Source organism: Astatotilapia calliptera, chromosome 1 (assembly GCF_964374335.1).
Source record: "Astatotilapia calliptera chromosome 1, fAstCal68.1, whole genome shotgun sequence".
Taxonomy (NCBI): Eukaryota; Metazoa; Chordata; class Actinopteri; order Cichliformes; family Cichlidae; genus Astatotilapia; species Astatotilapia calliptera.
Window position 1 is genome coordinate 26,783,273 of NC_137422.1, and position 21,795 is coordinate 26,805,067.

Sequence of the window (21,795 nt, forward strand, 5' to 3'; positions counted from 1 at the left end):
TCTATGTCCCCTGATACCTGATTAAATATATCATTAGTCATGATTAGAACGAGCAGTGGGTTGATTAAATTACCCTGAGCTATTCCAGCCAAGTCCTTGATTTATGCTCATCTTTTTAATGGTAAATGGTAAAATGGCCTGCATTTGTATAGCGCTTTTCTAGTCTATAGGACCCCAAAGCGCTTTACACTACATTCAGTCATTCACCCATTCACACACACATTCACACACTGGTGATAGCAAGCTACATTGTAGCCACAGCTGCCCTGGGGCGCACTGACAGAGGCGAGGCTGCCGGACACAGGCGCCACCGGGCCCTCTGACCACCACCAGTAGGCAAACACGGGGTTAGTATCTTGCCCAAGGATATTTGGCATGCAGCCAGGATGCAGCCTGGGATCGAACCACCGACCTTCTGATTAGGGGCTGACCTGGGGCCTGTTCTTCGTACCTCGCTAAGTAAGTTAGCTGGATTAGATTGTTGACGATTTTGCGTGATCAAATGCATACTCAAAATGTGCCGTCGATTTCCCCAAATATCAAGCGTGGTCCGGTGCACGCTTCGTGGTCCCATATATCCCACAATTCATAGCGCGGCGGTGGGTGTGGAGAATTTTGCCAGAAGGGAGCAGCCGAAGAGGTTTTTTTTCTCCAAACTTTATTGAAATTATAAAGCGAACAGTCAGTCATTCCAGTTCAGTTTGTACAGTAGACATACAAGGCAAATAAGAGTAACAATATACAGTACAATGAAATAAGAAGATAAATAAAGGATAAATAAATAAAGGGAAAAAAGAAAAAAAGGGTGACAGACTTCATAACAACTTTGTACTTTATACTTTGTACTTTATTTATATGTATATGTATATATATATATATATATATATATATATATATATATCATAATAATCTGACAATACTATAATATTGGCCATATTATATTTACATTACCACAGTGAGATGATTTTAGTCTCATGAACAACATTAACTAATTGTTATTTACTAACTAATCTTAAATGACTGTTCAGCACAGAAATGAAGCCCAACAATCATGTTTTACAGTCCCGTGGTCTCAGCCTCAGATACTCAACTAATCAAAGTGATGTCATGACAAAAATGAATGACCAACAAAACATTTTTCTCCTTCATTTCTGTCAAACAATGCTGTATGTAAGGTGTCTCGCGGTTAGTATCATGGTTGCTAGGCAACCTGAACAGCGCGACGAAGCGTATACCGTCCCATTTCACAAGCCTCTCACTTCCGCACTTCTCGTACTTATAGTACGCACCGTACGTAGTACGCGTAGTGCGCGTACTTCAAGCGTGCAGACCCTGAATTGGGACACAGCTCCAGTCTCCGTTGGCCGACAGGTTCATATCGTCTCTCGATTGCTTGTGCCTGGGCCGGCAGGGTGAAAGTTGAGGGGTCGTTCAAATCAGAAAACAGGAGACACGTGCGGATTCCAAAGCAGTAAGTTGAAAGACCTAAATTTGTCAGATGTGGGTCGATGGTAATAATCAAGTAAATCAGACGTTCTGAGCTGATTTGTATGCGTGCAGGCGGCTAGCAGCACCGGGATTAGTCCATGTTAGTATCAATATATGCTGCGTAGCTAGCCGTTAGCATTAAGCATGTCAGTGTGTGTTTCTGTGATGGGACTTCTACTGGTTTATCATTCTTATAAATGATTTTTTTTTTACTTTATAAGTTAAAGTAACTCCGACAGATGGGCAAATAAACTCGGAACAACAAGTACTCTATAATATAAAACGACAGAATGCATAAAAACGATCAGTTCTAGATTATGAATTGATGACTTTTGTTTAAAACGGTAAAGAAAAATTTATCACTGCTGTAAAGACTTCTCGGGCTGCTTATAAATAGTGCAAAGCGATACACTCTCAGGCCACTTCACTAGGAGCACCTTGCTAATATCGGATTTGATCCCCTTTTCATTGAGAGCTTCCTTAAATCTTCGTGGATTCATCTTGAAAACATTCCTCAGAGATTTTGATCCATGTTGACATAATAGTATTACACAACAGCTGCAGATGTGTCAGGTGCATTTCCTCACCACTGTGTGAATCTCGTCTTCCACCACATCCCAAAGGGGACCATATTGAATTGAGAGCTGATCACAGCAGTTCACAGCAGAAAATTGAGACTCGTCAGACCAGCCAGCTTATTTCCAGTCTTTTTTTGTGCTCATAATTAGTTTAATAGATATAAATAATCAGTTGTTTGATCAATAAAGTGAAAAAAAAAACCCGCCTTGAATGTAGTCACATCCGGTTGTAATCCAGATGTTAGACAGATGGGGAGCAGTCTAGTGAGTACAGAGAGTTTGCAATGATGGGGATAACTGATGTCTGATAATTTAGATGAAGCCTAACACAACTGTTTTGCTGTTTGTTCATAGGTAAAACTCACAGTGTCATTACATATATATGTGTATATATACATTACAACATATGTCACAAATACTAAGACACGCATTGGTGCTAAAATAAAGTCAAGCAGCCACTTCTATAGAACACTATATCCCCTCACTCTTGACACTATTTCCTGTTATTTAAGTAGGAGTAGGTGAAGTTCAGGGTATTGACAAATACATATAAAAAGCTTTGAAGTTAAAATGATGTGGTTAACTGTTTCAGACAGCTTGTTTAAACACTGTGCCAAACTTAATTTGCTTGTCACTAAACTACTTCATGTGTATAGTAATTCTTTTCATTTTATCGCAGCTATTTGGAGGATGCTAATAAACTAAAAAAATGGATGGAATAGTTTTTTCCCTTTTATATAAAAAACAGGATCTGAATATTACTTTATAACTGACAGACAGTTACATACTTCTATAGCATCTATTTATAAAAATAAAATGAAGTAAAACTTCCAATTATTGTTGCATAAAATAAGAGTCAGGAAAAGCCTTACTTATCTCTTTCTGTTTCCTTGTCTGTCTTATATAATCCCAGCTAGCTGGTTTCACCATCACTAATGATTATCAGGAATATCCAGGTTTCCTCTTTCTTCTCCTCTGTGTAACCGCTCACTCCTTGTCTTCTTCCTGTCTTTCCAGACCTTTTGCATCAGCAGCTGCAGCGATGGCTGCCATCTACTCGGGTATCCACCTGAAACTAAAGAGCCCACAGACTCCATGGGATAACAAGCTGAAGCTGGCACGTTTTGCCTGGATCTCCTCACAGTGCCTGCTGCCCAACAAAGAACAGGTAAAAGTGGAAGCTTGTGAATGTTTGTAGCGCGGTAATTTCTTTTTTGGCGTGTATTAAGCAGCAGCTAACCTAAATCTGTCTGTAGGTGCTGTTGGACTGGTGCACCCATGCCCTCTCACTCTACTACAGTAAAAAGGTGGAGTTTTCCCAGGATTTCTTGGAAGGCCTGTGGTGCTACCTTGATGATGTGCTTCACAGCCGGAAGCTCCAGTCTTTCCTCAAGCAGGGAAAGACCATCACTCTCAAGCTCAACATGGCACAGGTACTCCAGCAGTTAAATCAGAAATCATGTCTGTGATATAACAGCACATGTGATCTCCTCTGACTCTGTCTTGTGTCATTAGAAGATAGTAAGAGCATGTCCTGCACAGTTCTGGGTTAATACTACAGTTGTAGCATGAATTGATAAAGACGCAATTATACTAAAAGGTCCCAGAATTACTAACTTGACAAGTGGAAGTTTTACTCACAGCTTTTTCTCTTTGCTTCCAGCTGCTTGACCAGCTGCAGAAGTGCGCACACGTTGGCTCCAAGTTGTCGGGGTGTGTGTCCTATATACTGAGCGTGTGTCAGTGCATTTTCTCTTCTCCTGCACTCTCATCTGTTTTTACATCTAAGTATGAACTTATGGTTGATCTGCTGGCCAAGCTCTGCTCGCTGGCCTGTCGTGAGCTGCAGGAGCAGTTGCCCATGGAATACCTAAAGAAGGAGCCTGTCACAAGTCACGATGAATCGATGGCCGAGTGTCTTCAGACTGAACCTGCAACAAATATGGAGACTTCCCAGATGGACATGCTGAATGGCAGTTCAGTAGATCAGCCACAGTCGGACGTTGACAAATCCTCTTCCAAGCCAAAGGAAAACCTCCATTCAGCTAACCTATTTGAGGTGTTGCTTCAGGTGCTGTCATCGTATTTGTCAGTGCAGCGACAACAAGCCAATCCTAGCAGAGTCTCTAGTATGGTGACAAACCACCTACTCCAACCCTTCGTCCTGCTCCGGCACCTGCTGACCTCGGGAGAATTTGCAGCGCGTCTCGCTCACCTGCGTCTCCGTCAACAGCTTTGTAGAGACATCCGCATGAAGATGGACTCCATCCTTCAGTTGGCACTCTTCCCCTCTGAGCACCTGAACTTGTACAAGGAGGAGCTCCTTCCACCTAAAGAGGATTCTGGGAAACGTGGTTCAAGAGGCACAAAGGGGCCTTTCAAGCCTGTCAACGCTGTACTTTCCAAACTGAGCGACCGGGGTTACTGTGAGCCATCACTACATTACCCTGTGAAGTCCAGTGCTTTGTGTCTGTTGTTTAAGTTTTTTCTGGAAAAGTACGGGAAAGCGAGGGTAGAAGATGAGGAGGAGCAGAGGATGCTGTGTTTCTACTTTCTAAGCAGATTAGTTCCAACTTTAGATCTTCATCTTGGTGAGCAGAAGTCACCTCCAGCTTCCATGAGCTCCCCAGAGAACTGGAACCTGGCTCTGCTGGCTGTGGAGTCCCTGCTAAGCCAGGCGCTGTCGACCGGTATTTATAATGTGGCCGCAGACAGGATACGACACAAAGACGTCCAGCTCAACTTTTACAGAGCCGTGGGACAACTGCTCTTCAACGAGGCCCAGCCGAGGTAAAGAACAACTTCTCTGTAAAACATTTTTATTCCAATAAAATTACAGAATAATTTTCTTTTCTTATGATAGAAAAATTTCCCGTCTTGACTTTCAGCATTCCATCGTGGTACCGCTGTTTGAAAGTGCTTTTGAGTCTCAATCATCTGATTCTCGAGCCAGATCTGGACCAGCTTTTATCTTCAGCCTGGATTAATGCCGAATGCATGGAAGCACGAGTGCAACGCGCCAGACAGGTCTTCATTTAACTTTTATATTTTACAAATAAAAAAAAAAAGGACAATAAATCAGTGTTTTTAATTACAAACTCAGTTCTTAAAAGTTGAGATGCTGTGATCTGCAAATCTCATAACCCCATATTTTATTTACAATAGAACACAGAAAACATATTAACTGTTTAAACTGAGAAAAAGTACCTTTGTATATCCTCATATTGGATTTTAGCTGCTCAACAGTCCCAGGTTTTCTTTGTCATATTTTTCATTTCATTATGTGCAAATGTTTTCCCTTAATGAAAGGTGTGGAGTGCAGGCAGGCAGGCCAGCTCAGCACCTGGACCCTCTTCTCCTATGAAGCCATGCTGCTTTAATAAAGTTGTAGCATTGCTAAACTGCATATTGCAGATTAACCTGCTGAAATATGGAAGGAAGACAAGGAAGTCTTTCCCTGAAACAGATGTCACCTAGATAGGTCATGCTTCTCTAAAACCTGTATATACATTTCAGCCCTTATGCTGCCTTTCAAGATGTGCAAGCTGCCAATACTATAGGCATTAATGCACACTCATATTCTCAGAGATGGAGGCTTTCGAACTGAGCGGTGATAACAAGCCAGATGGTCCCTTCTCCTCTTTAGTATAGAGGACGCAGTGTTCGTGTTTTCTAGAAAGAATTTCAAATTTGGATTTGTTTGACCACAAAATAGTTTTCTGGATTTCTGGAAGTGTTCCTTATTTCCATGACAGAATGATGGCTAACTGACGGTCCAAAGTTCAGTCATCCAGTGTTGATTTGTTAGCCTTTGTTAGATTTCTCCAAAATCCCTGAATTTTTGAAATTATGTATTATAGATTATGAGATTAAAACTCTTTGCTTTTTTAATGTTTTAATAAGCTGATGTTTGTCATGACATGTGAAAATGTCTAAATGTAAGCATTTGATATGTTTTTGTGTTTTTTCTGTGAGTTTATAAAATCTGCAGATCATTGTGTTCTGTTTTAATATACATTTTATACAGCACCACCAACTTTTTAAGAATTGAGTTTATTCATTTTAATTTATGAATATTCAGATGGGGATGTTTTAATGAAACTTTACTTGCCAACAGCTCATGGTGTGCAGCCTCCTCCAGACCTACACTAAGCTCCGTCAGCTGCCTCGTCTGTTCTCTGAGCTCGTGTCAGTGATCTGCCAGCCTGCTCTGGATGACCTTCGACCTCCTCTTCTGCCTGAAAGCATCTCCACCTCTCTCAGGACCTGCCTTCTGGACACACCTCCATCCCAAGTTTTAGAGATCTGTTCATCGGTGATGGAGGCCATTAGGAAATACATACTGCCTGACCTGGTGAAGGAGAAAACAGAGGGAGAGCGAATGGAGACTGATGGAGAACATGAGGACCAAGAGAGAAAAGACGCTTCTCTCAAACTCCTCCCCCTCAGTCAGCTGCTTCATGCTGTTTTATTCAATCTGAAGACTCTAGACAATGCCTCTCCTGTTCCCTTGGTGAGGCAGAGTCAGGACCTAATGAAGGGGTTTCAGAGCTTGATAAAGGAGTTACTACGTGTGGTTTCAACAGAGAAGAAGAATAGAAATACAAGTTCAGTTCAGAAGGCCTCAAAGAAAGGCAGAAAAAGTCTGAACCTCAAAGAGAAACCTTCAGAGTCTAAAACTGGAGCACTGTGGGAGCAGAAGACCCTGGAGGCAGCTCTCCTGCTCAGATACACCTGGGTGGAGGTGGATACACTCTTCCACATGCACTGCTACAAATATGCATCTCCTGATGAAGCTCCTTCTAGTTCTCCAATCTCTGACATAGAGAGTCTTTTATCAGGTGACATCTTACCTGCTTGTCACCGTCCGTCCCCCTCCTACAGCCCAATGAGCTGCATGCTGCTCAAGCTCCTCACTTTACAGCAGATGAAGAAGATTTTGCTGGACGACGTGTTATTAGGCGAATCCAGCACCGCAGCGCTTCTAAAAAGGTCAGCACAGTTTATTTTAGCTACATCTGAGCTGGAGGTGAGTCTGGATGGAGAGCAGGCGTGGGACAGGCAGATCAGCAGCGTGACCACCAGCTCCTACTTTGCAGCGCACTGGTATCTTGTTACGACCAACTTACCTTTGATCCTTTGCCACCTGAGCAGCGAAGACGTGCGCTGCATAGCTGACGTACTTATCAGCTCATTTCTGAACAGACGGACAGACGGATCAGAAGACTTGCCGCCCGACTCTCTGACCGTCTCCCTCATATCTTCGCAGCTTCTTCAAAGCCCAATGCTTGCTGAGTTGCCTTCACTGTTCTCCGCCACAGTTTGGTCGCTCACACAAAGGATTATCTGTGTGCTCGGGGCAGCACATACACCCGAGGTTTGTTCCACACTTCTGACATTTCAAGAAAGAGAGGCAGTCTCTTCACAGAGAGATGCCAGTCAGCCTCTGCCCACGCTGGTGAAGAAAGAGACTATAGTTGAGGATATTTTGACATCCTCTAAAACTGGAGAGATTTTTGTACTGCTGACTGAAACAGAAAGCAGGGAGCTGGTAGGCTTACTTCAAATCTTAACAATCCTACATCCAGATGGATTGAGCTCCGAGGATCTCTCCTGTGTGTTCCTCCTGCTTTTCTTTATGCTCACCTCCACCTCCTGTAAGCCAGAGAGGATGACAGAATCTGGAGGTGATGCTCTGTTCCTAGGAAAGCTGCTCGGGGTTCTCACTCATCTTCTAGAGAGTAAGAATTTCCAAAGTGTTCTGAAGCTCATGCACGGTAGTACTTTGCTGCAGGCCGCTTTGTCGTCTCTCCTGTGGCATAGAAGTAGTGCGAGAGCTCAAGCCACATGCAGCACTGATTGGTTGGATTTTATCAAAGCGGTGCAGGTCTTCATACAGACCTTAGTCAGTTTGATAATTATCAGAAACAGTAGTGTTCGACTCAACCTGGACCAGTTTGCTTCCTATCTTACTAGCGAGGAAGTGACAAGCATACAAAATGCTGAATCCAGTTCAGGGGCTTCCTTGTCATCAGTTCATCTTTTGCTGGCATCTGTGACTTCTTTCTCCCAAGTGATGATCTCCAATTTGGGAAGAAGCAAGGCACTGGATCAGATTTTAACCCAAATACTTGCAAAAATAACTGCTTCGCTGGTACCAGCTGTCGAGTTTGTCCTAAAGCCCCAAACTCTCAGTGAGGGGGTGAACCAGCCCGCCAGCATCCTCGGTCAAGCTTTTCTAGTAGATGTCGTAACAGTCATGCTGCAGTCTGAGCTGTCCTCACTCTCAGTGGAGGATGAGAACAAGCACAGTGGCACCAGGCTCACTCATATGAGCCTTTATCAGGGCTTCTGCCAGCAGATCCTTAAAGAAATAAGCTCTGCCCCCAGGCCCATGGACTTCCTGGTTTCCTCTCTCCGCTTCCTGTCCTCCTTTTACCAAGCTGTGCAGATGGTGGAGGGAAAAGACACGGAGGAGGAAGGAGGGATGAAGAAGGGAAGAAATGAGCTGGATGACCTTTACATTCAGATACTGCAGACTGTGCACAGGCTACTGACAGGTATATGCAACCATATTAAAAACAAACATCTCATTCACCTGTGCAATCAGTCAGTGTTGTCCTTTCAGTAATTACCTCTGCACATCGCACACATTGACACAGGAATACAACTAAGGGAGTATTTCATGCCATCTGTTAAAGAAAATGAGCTTTTCTCTGTCGCACGTACGACAGTCAGATTCAACCCAGCTAGTTAAATTTCAAGTTGTTTGAATTTGAATTCTGTTGCAGAGGATTCTTGGGCTCCACTAGAGCAGCTTTACATGATGCTTAGTTCGACAACTTATCCTGGGGCCTTGGTGCAACTTTCTTCTGATTGGCTGCTCCTTGCAAACACAATTAAGAATATTTAATTAAGAATATCTGTTCTGGTTGACATCACACAGATCAAAAAGTAATAAAATAATAAAAGAGAAAGCCTGATAAACCCCTTTTTATGAAACCAGTCTCCCTGTTGCCTTTGTCAGTTTTAGTGACAACATTTCTGTTTGGATCAGTATATTTTATGTGTACTTTATTGTTCCCTGTGGGGGAATTCCTCTCTGCATTTAACCCATTCACTCAGTGAAGCAACCATTGCTTGCATCCATCGTGTTATTGAATGGACTGATTTATTATTAATGCAGCACATTAATGATTCTGTTTTCTTGCTAAAATCTCTTTCGATCTCTTTGATTTCAGCTCCCTGGCTGCCTTCAACTGACCTCAGTGAGCTGGAGCCGGCTGTGCAGGAGCTGTTGCGCCACTTGGTGGCGAAAAGTACCACAAGTCGATTTAATCTACTGCTGATGACGATCAGGGAAGGACTGGACATTAGCAAGCTGAGGGCAGGAAACTGCAGGGTGAGGCTGAGACTGAATTTTCCTATTTCAGATTTCATGATCTTAAAACCTGTAGAATCTGCACAATTTAGATTTTTCTGTGTTGTTAATACAATGTTTTAGATGAGAGGCTTTCTCTTTATCTACCTGACAAATGGGAGGTTGTGATTTTGGTTTTTTTTTTTCCCCACAGTGAATAAGAATGTTTAATACTCTGTGTTAACTGTTTTTTCAAACTCTTCTATCTGTTTGCTGCTCTCCAGGAGGCACTATCTGCAGTAATCACCATTAAGCTGCTGTCCTGTTGTCAGCTGCCTGAAACCTGCTCCAGAGCTCTGTGGCTCATTGCACCACAGATTATATCTGCTGTGGTGGTGAGAAAACCAAACACTCACACTCGAACACATACAGAGTTTAATGCAGTGAGAATACACACACACAAAAGCACCACTTTACTCATGCACATATATACAGTACTTAAAAGGGGCCCCTTAAATGTACAATAAAGACAGTAAGAGAGACTGTAGGCAACCTCTGGTAGGCTTGTTAACTGTTGCCTGCAGCTGCCTTTTTCTCTGCATTGCCTGTGTCAGTCGACTGGACTGCCTCTGGCGGCGCTCGGTGTTAGCTACCGTCAGCTTTGTTTCCCAAGTGGTTTCCTCTTGAGACGTGCAAGTCAAATGCTTCCTGGGTCTCTTATTGGCCCCACCTGCACCTGCAGAGAGGCTGAGGTGGAAGCTGTAAACCATCAGGAATATCAGTTGATTACATCATGGTGTTTATGCTCCAAAACATGTGCTTCTTCTGATCCTTCTGTCTAATCTCAATCATATTTAAAGTTTAATCGCATCCCCTGTATGTATGCACATTTTTCAGTTCAATAGCATGCTGGTTTGAACTGTGTTTAAAATTATTATGATTTTTTTCCCCTAATTTTAACGACCTACTTTGGGTTACTGCGGTAATTTTTAAAATTGGTATTAAAATCTCTGCCAGACCACCAAAATGTCCCAGATCACCATGAAGAGAGTGAGGACAGTGTTTTAGAAACAAAATGCATTTCACGCTCGTAGTTTCCCTGCCTGCCTGTCGGGAGGAGCTGCTGTCCAAGCTAAAAGAATATAAAACCTTTTGTGTTATTGCGGGAATGCTGTGTGTCATTGATCAGTTGTTTGTTTCACAAAAAAAGACGGTTAAATCAGTTTGCACACCTGGTGTGTGGAATCACTGGAATGATGACAAACGGGGTTATGGGTGTGGGGCACGCCTCGAAATGAAGCCAGCTTTGTTTTGAGGCCAGAGTCAGAAACTGTGACTGGAAAATGAACTGGCTTCAAACTACAAGTTAAATGACTGCTTACATGTTTAGGATTTATGGTTTTTTTTATTATTATTTAGGTAAAAGCCATTAAACAAGAATAATCAGTTTAACATTCACATTATAGTGAAGACAAGCAGATACTGGGCCATGATGATGAGACGCGACAGTCCGATCTCCGGCTCATCATCTGTGATGGTTTTAGCGACCATGCGCTGGAAGTACATGGGACCTTTTTTATTCTTTTATTCAATAAAAATGCCTGTAATTTTTTAATGCTTGACAGCCACCAGCGCCCAAAGACAGCCACAGTCTTTTGTTCATCTTCTTTGTAATTTTCACTTATGCTCTTTTGGCCTTTTCATCAAGACCCCCACCCACTCACACGGAGTGCTCTGATAGACACACATCCCCTCACTCACGCTTTTGTTATCTGTCAAGTCTGTATTTTTATACATGTGAGAGAGAGCCTGTTCAAAAGCATAAAATATTCTAATTAAATTCTTCTTTTAAGTGAAGAGGCAGAATTTTATTGAAATCTTTTTTTCTTCAGCTCTTTAATGGTGGTTACTTGTCACGATTTCTCTTTGGAAATACACAAAACTACTTTAATTTACATGCCGATTGTTATATTTTTGTTTGCATTTATTTAGTACAGTATTACAATGCTTAACAAATGTATTAGACCACCAGTTAAAAACATAGGAAACACAAGTATTTTAGAAATCTTAAAATTATATTATTTATTCTTTATTTATTCTTTATTTATTATGTGTGTGGTAGGTAGAAAGCTTTTAATGTCATACAATAAAGTGCTGTGTAACTGTGTGTGAATGTAGGCTTGTAATATGGAAAAGTGCAAAATAACGACTACTCCAGGGTTTGGAAAACATTTCTCCTTCTTAAACCAATTCCCAGAGCCCACCAGTGAGGCGTGCCTGCATGCATGCACTGAGTCGTTTCTGCAGTTATGTAATCACCGTTAGTCACCTATAACCACGTGATCAAAATCTCACTGCATGAATAGTTCATGAGGTCATCCATCTCTCCAGCCTCATCTCCAGCTCTACCTGTCTACTCGGTGGACTGTGTTTTTTGCATGAGCTGACACCATGAATCAGTCAACAAATGCAAACTGCAAATATGTAATGTCCTTGCTAGAAGGCGTGGGCGGGGGTTGCTGTGGCCGTGGCCTTTGCTCTCTTAAAAATCATCCTCAGTACTCCTAATGGTTTTTCACCTTAAGGGCTTTCCTGGGTGTTTGAGATATTTGTAAATAGCTGTTATTTTTGCAGGGTTTAGTTCAAACTTTCAGTCCTTAGAAAACATTGACACTTGGAATTTCATTTCTGGGAGTTACTCTGAGCCAAGTACTTTGTGAATGTGGACTCTGTTGCTTTGCATGCTGGCTCATTGTCACTGACTTGATTTAATGGGACCTTAAAATACGATGAACAGGTCCATTGTTAATATTGTTAGGCACACCTGTGCTGCTGTGGGAAGTCATGTCTGCTGTGAAACAGCCTTTTGTTGTCAGTTTTGTTAAATATGTATTTTCGGTATTCATTACATCCAGAAAGCTTTAAAAAAAAAAAAAAAAAAAAAGATGAGTTGTGAAGGAAATACTTTAATGTTTGGAAGGCTTGGATTTTTGTAGCTTCTTGCTCTCATTGTTTGTACGTGTTCATCTATCGAACCTTTACTGTGTCTTTGTCTTTCTGTGTTACAGTTCTTAGTGAGATTATCCAGTCAGGACGTCTCGCTGACCCTTCCCTTTACCATTCCCACGATAATGTCGATGACATCACTGCTTCGACAGGGGGAGGGGCAAATCACCAGCCCTCATCATGTGACTTTGATTCTTGGAGCGCTCCAGTCAGTCCCCCTTGACCACATGACCCCAACAGTCTATCATTCAGCTTTCTTGGCTGTTCACGAGGCGCTGTTCGCCATCATCCAGTGTCATCCTCAGGTATGAAGGGACAGGTAAAAGAAGTGGTGCAGGGGTGTGAAACATGCAGTGTGTAAGAGGGTCCAGTCTGGCATAGGGGATTGCTTTTTAATAAGTGAGAACTTATTCAGTTAAATTATATAAAATGTGTTTCACTGCTGCTTAGCTCTAAAATAGTTGACCATGTCAAGGTGTTGTGCGTGTAAATAGACACTGAACATTGTAATGCACATGACAGTGGCTTTGGAAATGTGGAAAAAGTATGTTCTTTAAACTGCACTTGCCTACAGTTCCTGTACAGGCGTGCCAAGAGCTTTGTTCACATTGTGCAAAGCTCTAGTTGCAGCCAAGCAGCAGAGGGTTTCCACTTTGCCACCCTTGGGATCATATCGCTGCTGTATGCAGATGACATGGTTCTTCTGGGCTCATCAGGTGATAACCTTCAGTGTGCATTAAGGCAGTTTGCAGCAGAGTGTGAAGTGACTGGGACCAGAATAAGCACCAATCTGAGACCATAGTTGTCAGCTGGAAAAGGGTGGAGTGCTCACTCTGGGTCAGGGGAGGGGAGAATGGAGCAGGAGATGGATGGATGGATTGGTACCAGTGATACTGACGCTGTGCTGATCTGTTAGGGACTGGAGAGCCCAGGATCTCACGATAGGCTTGGGAACATCTTGGTGTCCTGGGCAGAGACATGCGAACAGTAATGAAAGTTTCTCTGGAATGTCTTAAAGGGAATTTTCAAATTGCAAACAAACTTTCTCTTTGAATTGCAGATGAGCTGATTAGATTTCAGTGTCCAAAGTTCAGGATCAGTTTAACCTGTTACAAGATGTTTTTAGCCTTGACTCAAGAGTTTATGTGCTCCTGGTGTTTTATGCAAAAAGATGAGCAGTTAATTAATTTACTGCAGAAACACAGATCGTTTTTCAGCCATAACTCAGCAGCAGGTAAGGTTTATGTAAACTGCAGCTGGACTCCAAACACTGAATGACCTCCTTGATGTGAGGCCACTCTTCGCTGCTGATCTACTTTAGTACCGACAACAAGATCAAAGTGTCACACCGCTCTGATATCAAATAAGACTTTATTTCAACGTTTAGGTGAAAAAAACAGTTATTCATTCTATAAAGGATTCCACTGGGAACATTACTCATGATCCACAACAAATAAATAAATCTTTTAAAGACTTTTATGAAGCTTTATACTCATCACAGATTAATCCCACCGACGCTGATATTTCAGAATTTCTTAACAATATAAATCTACTGAAACTAAATGATGAACAGATTGCGGCTCTGGATTCACCTCTTTCAATATCTTAATTCCACGAAGCTCTACAGCATCTCCCAAACAATAAATTCTCAGCACCAGAAGTTTTTCCAGTACACTTCTACAAAGACTTATGGCCTAAGGTAGCGCCTACTTTTTTTTTTAGAATGGTCACTCAAATTCAGAACCATCAGGCTCTGTCTCCAAACATGAACTCTGCCATCATTGTCTACTTCATAAAACAGGCAAAGATCCTGTGTAACCATCCAGCTACCGCCCAGTTTCACTCGTAAATCTAGACCTTAAAATACTTTGCAAACTCCTTGTCACCACATTCATAATGCATTCTGACCAAACAGGTTTTTATTTGGCTTTGCTGCCTGTAATGCGCAGCCAGGCTGCTGGGTGCGGCTGCTCGCTTACATTATTATTGCAAAAAGCTGAATGAGCAGTTTAATTCTCATAGATAATTTTCTAATAAATTTCTACAAGATGCTTTTGTACAGCTAAAGAACATTAAAAAGGTACTTTTTAAAAGCTGTTCCTGCACTCTGCCCCCGACTTATGAAATCAGACCTACACACTTGTATAATGAAGGTCTCTGTAGGTCAAGGCTGCTGGTTTGAATCCTTGATTTGAAGAAAATGTGGTATGTGGTGCCGCTGAGCTCACAGGATGCCTCGAAGGAATTCCGCTTTCAACAAAAGGATATTGCAGCTCACCAGCTGCATGGAAAACATCACGATGTCTACTTTTTCTGCCTTGTACTGGGAGTGTTCACTTTGCACCCAAAAGGTCGTAAAAATGAACTTTTTTTTTTATCCTGAAGAAATGGAGCCATCTACATCCCGGCCCACACGCTTTATTCTGCTCCGGCTTTGTTAATGCGATAATTTTTTCAGTTTTTCTGAATCTAAAATGTTGACAGTTTGTTGTTCAGTAACAGCGACAAAGCCGGGCTGAAATGGGGCAGCTGTGTTAAATAAAGCCAGCCATGAACGAGCTAAGTGATATCAGATGTTTGCAAGGACAAAAGACGACTAAGAGAAGGGGGAAGAGGGGAGGAAAAAGGAGGCAGTGAAGGAAAGCAGAGTGAGAAAGAGACAGGAGTAAAAGATAAGCGATAAAGAGATTAAAGGATAAAACCGGAGATGGAGAACGTGATACATGAGGGAAGTTTCAAGACAAAATAGAAAAGAGGGTTATGTCAGAGAGGTGTGAGGGAGGAGGCTCAGCAGGGAGAGGTCGGGGAGCTGGCAGGCCGGGTAGGTTGGCATGGAGCAGGTTTAAGTCGATGGAAACCGTTGCTGAGCTCCAACCAGAGCTGGTGACATCATCCCTTCCTCATTTATATTCTTCCCGTCTCTCCTTCCCTGCCTCAGTCTCCCCGAAGGGAGCAAGGTACAGACAAAAATGCATGCGTAGCTCTCGCGGGAATCCAACTTTTACCTCAGTCATTTTGCGAGCTGTAAGTTTATGGCTGCTCCGTTACAACTCTGTGAAAGCGATATAACAGATGGATCTGTCAGGACTGCTTAGTCCATTTTTTTTTTAAACCGTCTTGGATTCAGTTCTCTGCTCTGTGTTTGTCAGATCCTAAAAACATGTAACATTTGTCCTCCTTTGAGTGTTTTACCACACATATGACAGTAATTCATGAGTTTAGGTCGGGTTGAGCACAATTCATGTTAATGCTGCATTAGTGGTGTGAATGGAATGTAACATAATCCAAAGTCAGTTGCAAATCCTCAAGAATAAATCTAATGACTCTTCTGGGAATTTAAGAGTCTACAGTTTTCTGCCAGGATCTATTGCTTTTCAGCAATTGCAGTATAACAGTGTTTTATCAGGCAGAAGTATGACCTATTAAGATATATGTTACTGACTGTTTACTTTTTGTGTGTGTTTCCAGGCGATGTTAAACGCAGCTCCCTCCTTCTTAAATGTCTTCTACCGTCTAGTGGCTTCTATTGTGCAGGAAGGTCGGCAAAGAGGAGACGGTGACGCAGGTAACATTAACATCGTTCACTAATGTGGCCAAACCAGCTCAGTCAGGCTGTTAGGACTGCACAGTGTAAAGTTGTAGGTGAAAGACATAACAGGAAACGTTATCATGTCTTCAAGGCCCAGAAAAACAGTCTGCTTTACTCTGATGAAGGGGCTGTACTAGCGTTCACTGTTCACTACAGATGTGGCTTGTGTTTTGTTACCGTCCTCCCAACAAAAAATAACACTGCAGATTACTGAAGAATAATAAATTGCGTTGTGTAATCTGGAGCTGACACAAACTTTGTGCTATGCCCACACATGTTTCAACACTTCTGGCAGTAGCCTCCCAGAAGTAGAGAAGGTTACAGGCTCATTTTCTCATTTTAAATCCACTGTAAATTTAAGACCTCTGTTTGCAGTAACCTCCTACTTAGTCACCATAGGAACTATTCTCTGTACCAATAAGAGTGCTGCATGAGCACTCTGGGGTTTAGCTTTAAATTTTCAGCTGTCTTAATGCTGCAATCACACCATGATGATATTGTCCTCAGGCTCTTGTATCTGTAGAAATAAACATGTATGATTGATTAATGCTTCACTGTGTAATTAAAGAAATGGAAAAAAGGCTGAAGCACAGACTGTATATAAGAACTGGACATTTCTAGGGATGTACCTATCCAGCTTCTTTCAGTGTGATACAACAATATACTAATCAGAGATTTTAAGGGGACACCTGATCAGTTAGGTAACATAAACTATTGTGAATCCATTTCCCTGCATTGGTGGCAGACAACTCCCCAAAAAAGGCTTTAGTGTGCGCACAGGTTGATGATCAAGTGTTTCCCTTAATGATTTTAGCTGTGTGAAGGAAGCTGAACAGAATAACAGAATAGAAAAGCACATAGATTGGCTTGTTGTCACCTTGTTTTCAAGTTTAAGGTGCGGGTACGCCACCGGATTGGCCGCTTTGTGTGGTGCGCAACATCATTGCACTGTCACTTCTATTTACACCGCTGTTAGCTCACAGGAAGTCGCTGCAACATCCTCTGTATAATTTGTCACTCTCTGGGCTTCTGCACTGTTACGCTCGTGTCTTCAACCATAATATGGCAAGTTGCAAAAATTGAGAGGCGCACGATCGGCCACCAAAACGACAGGCCACGTTAGCAAAATTTGACGACATTTTCGGCGTGCTCTCAAATGTCTCTTTGGTTTTTTTTGTTCATTAAACATTTTCATTATGAGATTATTGAGTTTTGTAAGTGCAACGTGGTGCTCATTTTGCAAATTATGGCCCCAGTTAGAGTCAAAATGGAGGATAAAGTGCTGTATCATCAAATCTGCTTTCAAGACACTAAGAAGGCAATGCTCTTAAAAGATCACCTAGAAGCTAAAACAGCTCAATTTGCTTGTGACACGAGCCATTACTAATGTCCATCTTTTATATACAGATCATGGATTTGCAGCTTTGTATCTCCAGCTGTCATTGAAAACATCCGGCCGGTCAATGCAGTGTTACGCTCCAGTTTATCTATTGATCATTAGTTTGGTTTGGGTAACATAAAATAAGAATCTTGTAAAGTAAAGAATATCTTTACATTCCACATATGAACATCTGAATAACATGAACACCTTTCTCTGTTTTCTGAAGGTCCAGACAGTGATGTGTATTTCCAGTGCTCCAGGCTCGTAGAGAGGATGTACTCTCACATTGCTGCAGCCGCTCAGAGCTTCACCGCGCTCTCAGCCTTCATGGTGGCTCAGTACGTCACAGAGCTGCAGAAGGTACACACACACACACACACACACACACACACACACACACACACACACACACACAGTATGAATGTTCTCTGTGTCTTGATTTACTAATATTTGTACTGGAAACATATTCTTTCTGATGGTTTTTACAATTTGGTGACAGAGCAATGAAATGCCAGACACACACACACACACACACACACACACACACACACACACACACACATACTCATAGTATTACAGAAAGCCAAGACAGTTCCCCATCTGTCATCCCCTGTGATTTTCTACAGCTGTGAGTGACACACACACAGACATTGATGTATGGAAGAGGCAGCAGGATCTCAGATGATCCTTTGATCCAGCCCAGTTTGTCTGGTAGCCGTTGAGCTGAGCGATGGAGGCGCTGACGCTCAGAAGCGGTGATTTCCATTGGCCAAACTGTAGATGTTCACAAATCTCAGTGAACAGGTCCAGGATTACTGTAACTCTGAGTGCTGGAGTGAAGCTCCCTCAGTACAGTGAGTCACGTCTGGCTCCTGAGAGCGGCTGCTCTCAGCTGCCAGACTGTATTTAACATGACGCCAGCCCGACTCAGCAGTTTCCAGTCGAGTCGCATACTGGGAAAAAGAAAATGAGCAAACCGGCGGGCAGACAGACAGACAGAAATAGCGTGGAAGTCATATTTGGGATTCTTTGTACTCCGTAAATCATCTAATAATCCTAAAATTGGACTTATGGGAATAGTTTAAAGACTCTGTGCTCTTTGTAATTTAGCTGCCTCTGTGTCAGAGCTTCTCCTCGTGGCTCTTTGAAGCAAACCTCCTGTGGAGCAGCAAAGCAACATTTTATCAACAGTTTATTAAATTAAATCACCAAACATGGAGTTTGTATGAGTGGGAAAGCTATGATTTCATATCACCCTGTAAATATGCTTTTTAATACTGTAGCGTTAAGGCATTTTAATACGGGAATCTATGGGGATTGACTCGCTTTTGCAGAAAGCCTCAAGTGACACCTGGAGGAACTGCAGTTTTGTTTCCCCTCGGTTAGGACCAGTGAAGATCGAGACAGTATTTGCACAAATGTGCAATCCACTGTGAGACTACTCGTCGGTGTGCAAAGTGCTGAATTGTAGATTTGAGCAAAGCTCCAAACCTCACGTGATGAGCAAAGGGGCGATTCGAACTTATCAGTCACAGGATAGACTGATCTAGGTTTAAACAGATATTTGCATGCGTATGAATGCGTAAAATCTGGTCACAAGGAGCATGATTTTGGTGATTTTCTGCTTTGTGGTTTCTGTTTGTTTGCCCTTCTTCTATGTAGAGTTATATGATGAGCAGGATTTGGTTGCCAGTAAACAGTCCTGTGCTGAGGCCAAAAGAGGCCGTTTGTTTGGCAAAATGCAATCTCAAAACCATCGGTTGTTTTGTGCAGTTGTCGCTCTGCATGTAGTCGTTAACACTTTTGTCTTATGCATGAAGGATCCCCGGTTTGAGCACACACGCACACCTAGCCATCAGCTGGACTCTGTCAGGAAGTAAAATAAAACATATAAACGAGAAGCCGAAAATACCAAAAAAAATTTAGTATTTTGAAACAAGGACCAGAAAACAGAACAGGAAATCTTATCCTATCATCACCTGAAAAATAAACACATGTTGGGGGTTTTCTGTTATGCTTGTTGGACCATAAAAAATTGAATATAATTGTATTATTTTCGAGCAAAAACAAGTAGTGCTTTATAAGTAAACACTGAATGTAAATATAAAAAGCGGAAATAGACGAGTGCTTTACATAGCTTTGGTTATCATGTTCATTTTCTGCCTCTTCTGTCTCAGTTTCGTATTTTTCTGCACACAAAGCAGTTACTATGTGCTGCTGACTGCTTTGTTTGCAGAAATCCCCATGGTGGGTTGTTTCCTTCATGTGTGAAGCCTATCATTATGTGACTCAGGTTTTATCTAATCGTTAAACAGGTACAGTCAGCAGCACAGAGCAGCCATCACCTCCTCGCTCATTGTCAGAGGTCTGTAGACTGCGGTCACCGCTGATAGCATCAGGTCATGGTGTGTTACACCTGTGCGTCTGTGGCAGTGTAGTGTAACAGAGATGAATAACCAGACGATATTGAATATCCACTTGGCTCGTTGTGCAGGGTCCACTGAGCACAATCATTGTTGTTTGACTATTTTACGTGTTATTAGAGTAAGACAGCTCCACCCGTCGTTGGCTGAACACGTTGCTCTGCTTCTGTCACTCAGGTGCAGATGAAACGTGTAAGACCTTCCTATTTTCAGAAAACTAAAAAATCCTCTGCAGCAGTGTGACGCCACGTATACTTGATCCCCCAGGCAAAACCCTGTACTGAATTTCATATGTAAACTACAGCGTGGGATTAAAAATACAACTTTTTACATTTTTAGCGCATTTTGGAGCAACAGTGACGCAAACTGCTGATTATTACTATAAAATCTGCAGCATACGGTATCATATTCCTATGCAAATTTGACCTTGTTAAGTGCAAAACAGAGAGGAAGAGATGTGTGTACACAGGATCATCATTTCGCTGGAACACAGATGTGATTTATGAAATGAGCAAATGATGTCTGACCTCAGATTCATATAAATTCTTCTTGTATCTCTTATTGTCTCTGCTGTCTCGTCCTCTTTCATAAATGACCTCTCCAGGTTACTCTGCGACCAGACGTGAAGCTGCATCTTACTGAGGGCATCTATCTGATACTGGACCTGTGCAAGGAGCAGGATATCAAGTTTCTGAGGGCAGGACTGCCGATGGGAGTCAGGGAGGTCTTCAACGAGCTGTACGGCAGCTACACCCACTATCACAAAGCACAGAGGCAAGGAGAGGAAAAGTACACTGTTTAACTGCCCAAATCGCCTTTGGTTTCAGTTTAGGTTTCAGTTTAATTACACAAAAGTAGATTTTCTGCTTATGTTTGATTATTTTTAAGTAGAAAATCAGTTTTGTATACCATATGATGTCACTGTTGATGTTCTTGCTCCTCGGAGTTTATTGTAAAATTAAGACGGTGGATTTTGTACCTAAGACAATAAATATATGATTTCTGCAATTTTGTTAAATGTTGTGAGAAGTCCTGTCTTCAAAACCAAGACAAAATACACTCACTGTCCACTTTATTAGATACACCTCCACTAATCTAATCAAGCGATCACATGACAGCAGTTCAATACATTTAGGCATGTAGACATGGTCAAGATGAGCTGCTGAAGCTCAAGCCCAACATCAGAATGGGGAAGAAAACTGATTTAAGTGATTTTGAATGTGGCACGGTTGTTGGTCTGAGTATTTCAGAAGCTGCTGATCTACTGGGATCTTCCCACACTGCTTTCTCCAGAGAAACGGAGAAAGAGAAAATGTCCGGTTAGCAGCAGATCTATCGATGAAAATGCTTTGTTGATGTCAGGAGTGACAGAAAAATGGCTAGAATGCTTGAATTAATAACCACTTAATACAATCCAGAAGAACATCTCTGAACCACACTCCAGCAACGCTTGTCAAACCTTAAAGCCTGGATGGGCTACAGCAGCAGCAGAACACACTGGGCGCCACTCCTGCCATCTAAAAAGAAGGAAACTAAGCCTACAGTTCACTCACGCTCACAAAACCTGGACTTAAATTGACCTTCGTGACCTTTAATTCACTCAATGAAGTTAAATTGGATTAAAATGCAATTTATGCAAGACAGTGTGTGAAGTTTATCTGTGTAAAGATGTTTTCCCCCTACACACCTGTCCTTCATTTAGGTGTGAAGAGATATTAAACCTGTTAAAAATAGAAGTTTGGAGAAAGGTTGCCTGGTTTCATAAGTCTGGATTTCTGGTGCAACATTTGGCAGAAAGCTGGCATAAACGGCATGAATCCATCCTGCCTTGTATCAGTGGATCAGTCTGATGGTGGTGTAATGGTGTAGGGATATTTTCTTGCCACACTTTGGTCCCCTTAATACCAACTGAGCATCATTTACTGATTATATCCAGTATTATCCATCTCTTTATGGAGTTCAGCCACTGA

The 21,795-nt window shown here is 42.1% G+C and overlaps 1 protein-coding gene across 1 annotated transcript; it reads left to right on the plus strand.

Annotated features, from left to right (window-relative positions):
- Positions 1 to 1,337: 1,337 nt before the first annotated feature.
- Positions 1,338 to 20,843, plus strand: urb2 (URB2 ribosome biogenesis homolog). The gene is made up of 12 exons (XM_026170857.2): positions 1,338 to 1,471; positions 3,084 to 3,234; positions 3,323 to 3,499; positions 3,730 to 4,856; positions 4,955 to 5,093; positions 6,184 to 8,626; positions 9,308 to 9,468; positions 9,711 to 9,821; positions 12,495 to 12,737; positions 15,901 to 15,997; positions 17,629 to 17,762; positions 20,430 to 20,843. The coding sequence occupies exons 2-12, from the start codon at positions 3,109 to 3,111 to the stop codon at positions 20,625 to 20,627; spliced, it is 4,956 nt and encodes a 1,651-aa protein (XP_026026642.2). The 5' UTR covers positions 1,338 to 1,471; positions 3,084 to 3,108; the 3' UTR covers positions 20,628 to 20,843.
- Positions 20,844 to 21,795: the final 952 nt, after the last annotated feature.